The sequence below is a fragment of the Berghia stephanieae genome, unplaced genomic scaffold (assembly GCF_034508935.2).
Source record: "Berghia stephanieae isolate SIO BIC M18660-M18661 unplaced genomic scaffold, UCSD_Bste_1.3 scaffold3225, whole genome shotgun sequence".
NCBI lineage: Eukaryota > Metazoa > Mollusca > Gastropoda > Nudibranchia > Aeolidiidae > Berghia > Berghia stephanieae.
In genome coordinates this window covers 3,228-8,252 of record NW_027624429.1, presented here as the reverse complement: position 1 = coordinate 8,252, position 5,025 = coordinate 3,228, and the positions used below count along the sequence as shown (strand labels likewise).

The window sequence follows — 5,025 nt, the reverse complement described above, 5'->3', positions numbered from 1 at the left end:
GTTTAATTTGTAATTAAAAAAATGAGAAATTTTTATTTTTTCAATTACTTGTGTTTTTTTTACTGTCTATTTAACGTGATGATAATCTTCCGCGGAATTCCGGTTTCAGGATTTTTCAGAAATTTTCCGCTGTTTTTGCCGTGTCAAACTTTTTACGCCAAATGGAAGTTTAGCTGAGAAATCATCGTTATGTCTTATGTCATTTTTTGACACCTCTGCTCAGCTACATGGTTTTTGGTGACACTCCCATGCCCATGACGTTTGTCCAGCCCACATTGGTGCCAAATGTGAATAGTGGAATAATACCCATGATAGCCCTGGATGAAAAGATGATCGAAACGGAAGGGGGTGGAGCAAATAGGGGTTAATATTTTTGTACCATTTAGCCTTTAACTTTGTACATTTTATATTTTTGTTTTTGTTTGTTGGTTGCTCTGAATTCAATTGAATCCATTACAACTTATTTGTCTACTTACCAATTAAAAAAAAAAATCAGAGTGGTCTCTCTCTCTCTCCTCTCTCTCTTCTCTCTCTCTCTCTCTCTCCTCTCTCTCTCTCTCTCTCTCTCTCTCTCTCTCATCTCTACTCTCTTCTATTTCTCCTCTCTCATCTTCTTCGTCTAATCTCTTTTCTACATTCTCTTCTCACTTCTTCTTCTCTCTGTCTTTATCTCTCCTCTCGTCTCCCACACCCTCTCTCTCTCCATCCTCCCCCCTTTCTCTCCCCTTTCCCCCCTCCCTCCCCCCCTCCTCTCCCTTTTCTCTCTCTCTCTTCTTCTCCCCTCCTTTTCCTCTCTCTCTCTCCCTCTTCTCTTTAAATATATATTATAAATATATATCATTTGGGTAATAGAGAGATAATGTAAAAAATTTGGCGATCGATTTAAGTAATACTTTTTTTAAGGCTAAATTTTAAATTCGCCATTAGATGAAATATTTTTAAAATTGAAAAAATTCTTATTTTATAAGTGCTCACTAAAAGGTTGCAGAAAAGCACACACAAACCGTGTTTGTGTCTAAAAACAAATTCCTCCTTTTGGCCAAAAGTTTATCAATCGCTTTATATAGTGGGCAGTTAAAAAAAAAAAAAAAAAAAAAAAAATCAGGGTAAGCCCCCCACCCCTACAATTAATTTAAATCTTGGGGCAGCCCTTGAAACCCCCCCCCCCCTTTCCACTTTTTTTTGGTATTATAGGGGAAGACCCCTCCCCTATCAACTCTAAAAAAAAATAATCTTATTTTTTTGGCCGTCAGAAAAAATTAGTGAAACTTCAATCAAATTTTCTCAAGTAATGCATGGATGACGAGGAGTTTTCATTTCTTTTTCCGTCATTTGAAATTTCCAACACTTACTGTTACAAGGACCGTGATATTGCGACGTTTTTCTGGGCAAAAATGTTTTAAGTACTTGTTTTTCTGACTGCCGTACTCTAGAAAAACAAGTATTTAAAACATTTTTTGCCCAGAAATGACCCTCACTTGGCAAAACTCCCAAACCTGGAGAAACTAGCAAAGTCAACTGGTTAATGATTGTACAAAAAACACCTTCTAAACATGGAAGATTACTCCAGCTGTATTGAACAAAAGCTCACACGGATTCAATAGTCGTAACGTCACTTCCTTCCTAATGACGCATGGTAACTTAGTAACACTGGCTCTAAATCTATCGGAACAATAGCGGACGCCGTAAGAAATATTTCTCCAGCGAGCATAAAAAGCGTATCCAGAGGGGAAAAACCCCATACATTTGATCATGTTTTGACTTTTACACATTCTGATCACAAGGCATATGAAAAGTTATAGCCAGCATGAAGAATAAAAAGCAATGATTTTCTTGTTTAGAACCAAGATGGCCACCGTTGCCAGGTGGCGTGACATCAGACTATTGAATCATATTACAAGTCATCCAATAGCTTTAAAAAAACATTTTTAACTATGTGGTCAAGTGGTATGACACACGCTTTCGGTTCAGAAGGCCCTGAATTCGAGCCTCGCTCAGCGCATAGTTGAGTCCTTGGAAAACGCTCTTTACTCGCATTCTCTCACCGTACTCAGGTGTAAAATGAGTACCTGGCCGTTAACAGCGTTGTCTCTGTCCGGAAAACAATTGTAATATCGCCTTCCAGTCGTCATGTCTTGTTCTACATGTTAGATGTTGCTGTTGGTCAGGGACTCTTTGTAAAGCGCTTTGAGCATATTTAGTGGATATTTCTCTATTTTTAACTAGACGTTCTATATCATTGAATTTATAGGGAACTAGTGGAAGAATGTGGAGTCTTTGCACAGTCTTTGCGAAAAGTGGGCTGCATTGATTTTGAATTCGAAGGGGACCCCAATCATACTGGAGGTCCACGTATTTACCAGCTATAAATTCACAGGCCTCCCCTTTGAATCTGAGGTAAGAACTTTTTTTGTTCTGTATGAAGATCCTTGACCTTCCCTGTACAGCTGTGTGTTTCTTCTTGTATGACACTTCTGGTGGGGTTCCCGGCTTCCATAGTGGGCAGGGAGGTACTTACTGTTTCTTCTATCCCCCCTATATCTGTTTTCCAACATGCTTTCTGTCTTTGTCTTGGAATGAGATTACTTGGTTTTATCCTGGCCCTGGCCGGAGTCCTAGCTGGGAGGGAAACAGTCAAATGCTTAGTTATTGTTTTGGGAGATATTTTTTTCCTTTCTAAATCATCTCTCTGTTATGTATTATTATATTTGTGATTTTGATTAAATGTAAGCATTTGAGTGTATTCCTCTTTGTTGAATTTTGTGCTTGTGTCCGGATGAGGCTTATAGGTGATCTTAAACTAAGTGCATTGGTGGTATGCTCTTGGAATCTACATCTGATCCCTTTTTTGTTCCCAGTTCCCCTATGTCTTACTTTTTCTTGGGTGCTTTAATTGTAATTCTAGAACTTTTTAATATCCCATTTTCTTCCTTTTTACTGGCGCTGTATATAACCTAAATGTGTTGCAAGCACCGTAAAACCCTTAAAAAGAAATTAAAAAAAAAAAGCCATGATGATGATGACGACCTAAGTCCCATTCTGAAGTGGCGCATAGTTGAGTCCTTGAAAAAGGCTCTTTATTCATTATTTCACTGCACTCAGGTGTAAAATGAGTATCTGGCCATTACTATTGTTCTGTTGGAAATAAATTGTAATACCACCTAATAGCCTTCATGTCTCATCTTTAATGTTAAGTGATGCTGCTTGCTAATGATTACTGTAAATCACTTTAATCACATCTCAATTAGTGGATTTTGCTCTATTTAAGTGCTCTTTTTGTTTTTTTTTAAAACCCTTTCTCTAGTTTGTCTCTTATTTTTCTGTGACCTGTGACCTGTGACCCAGAGCTTGGGCTAGGTTTTGAACAACTGTCAGATGCTTTTTTTTATTTAAGCAAGAATGACCTGTTAAACTTATGAAATTGATTACATTATTCTTTGTTTCCCAACAGAAATGCGTCCAAAATGGTTTCCTGTCGATGCAATCCCATATAACGATATGTGGCCTGATGACAAATTCTGGTTCCCATACGTTTGGCTGAGAAGAAATTCAAAGCGTATTTTCCTGTTCGAGGGCTTGAACACGATTCTCACACACGAGATCGAAGAAGTTCAAAGCTTTGATAATTAGGATTTCAGACTGTTTTTATTTTCTTTTATGAATTCATGGAAAAATTTTATTGTATGAAACCAAAAAAGGCACGAGATTTGAACGTCTTTTCTTGGAATTGCGTGCGTATGTATGTGTGTGTGCACGACTTTGTGTATGCATGTATTTGCGTGTTTGGCTAGTTTTATGTGTGCATGTATGTGTGCATTTTTAAAAGTTCATTTAACATGTACATATTGCTAACTCAAATCTCTCCAGCTCCTCATATGTCATTTTGTTTTTATTCAAATTCATTATGATGATGACCCAGCATTTTCACCATTCATTATAAATATGTCTTCATAATTCTTGGAAATAAAGTCTTTGACCGTATTGTTCTGCTACTCCTGTTACTTTACTGGATGGGGTTCCCTACCTCCACAGTGGGCAGGGAGGTACATACCGTGTCTTCTATCCACTTATATCTGTTTTCCAACATGCTTTCTGTCTTTGTCTTGGAATGAGATTTCTTGGTTTTGTTCTGACCTGGTGGTCGGAGTCCTTGGCCTGGGTGGGGATCCTACCTCCCATAGTGGGCAGGGAGTACATACCGTGTTCTTCTATCCCCTTATATCTGATTTCCAAAATGCTTTCTGTCTTTGTCTTGGAATGAGATTTCTTGGTTTTGTTCTGACCTTGGTCGGAGTCCTTGGCCTGGGTGGGGATCCTACTCCCATAGTGGGCAAGGAGTGTACATACGGTGTCTTCTATCCCCTTATATCTGTTTTCCAAACATGCTTTCTGTCTTTGTCTTTGGAATGAGATTACTTGGTATTTTTCCTGGCCTCGTCGGAGTCCTGGCTGGGAGGGAAACAGTCAAATGCATAGTTATTGTTTTGGGAGATGATATTTTTTTTCCTTGTAAATCATCTCTCTGTTATGTTATGTTGGCATTTGAGTGTATTCCTCTTTGTTGGATTTTTGTGCTGTGTCCGGATGAGACTTACAGGTGATCGCAAACTAAGTACATTGGTGTATGCTCTTGGAATCTACATCTGATCCCTATTCATTCCCATTCCCCTTTGTCTTACTTTCTCTTGGATGCTTTAATTGTAATTCTAAAACTTTTCACTATCCCATTATATTCCTTTTTACTGGCGCTGATATAACCTAAATGTGTTGCAAGCGCCGTAAAACCCTTAAAAAGAAAAAGAAAGAATGAGTCCTTGGCTGAGAGAAACAGTCGAATGTATAATTATTTTGGCAGATATTTTTTCCCTAGTAAATCATCTCTCTATTATGTACTGTTACTCTTTCATTTTTAACATATGATTTGTAAACATTTGAGTGTGTTCCTCTTAGTGGGTATCTGTGCTTGTGTCTGGATGAGACTTTTAGGTGATCTCAGACTAAGTACTTTGATAGTGTGCTCTTGGA

The 5,025-nt window shown here is 38.1% G+C and overlaps 1 protein-coding gene across 1 annotated transcript; it reads left to right on the top strand.

The window, feature by feature from the left end:
• Positions 1 to 2,251: 2,251 nt before the first annotated feature.
• On the top strand, positions 2,252 to 3,630 carry LOC144961599 (oxidized purine nucleoside triphosphate hydrolase-like; the record flags this gene model as incomplete). The annotated part of the gene is made up of 2 exons (XM_078894730.1): positions 2,252 to 2,352; positions 3,452 to 3,630. Coding segments are annotated over 2 exons (280 nt in total), but the record flags the coding sequence as incomplete, so codon positions are not given.
• Between the last annotated feature and the right edge of the window lie 1,395 nt (positions 3,631 to 5,025).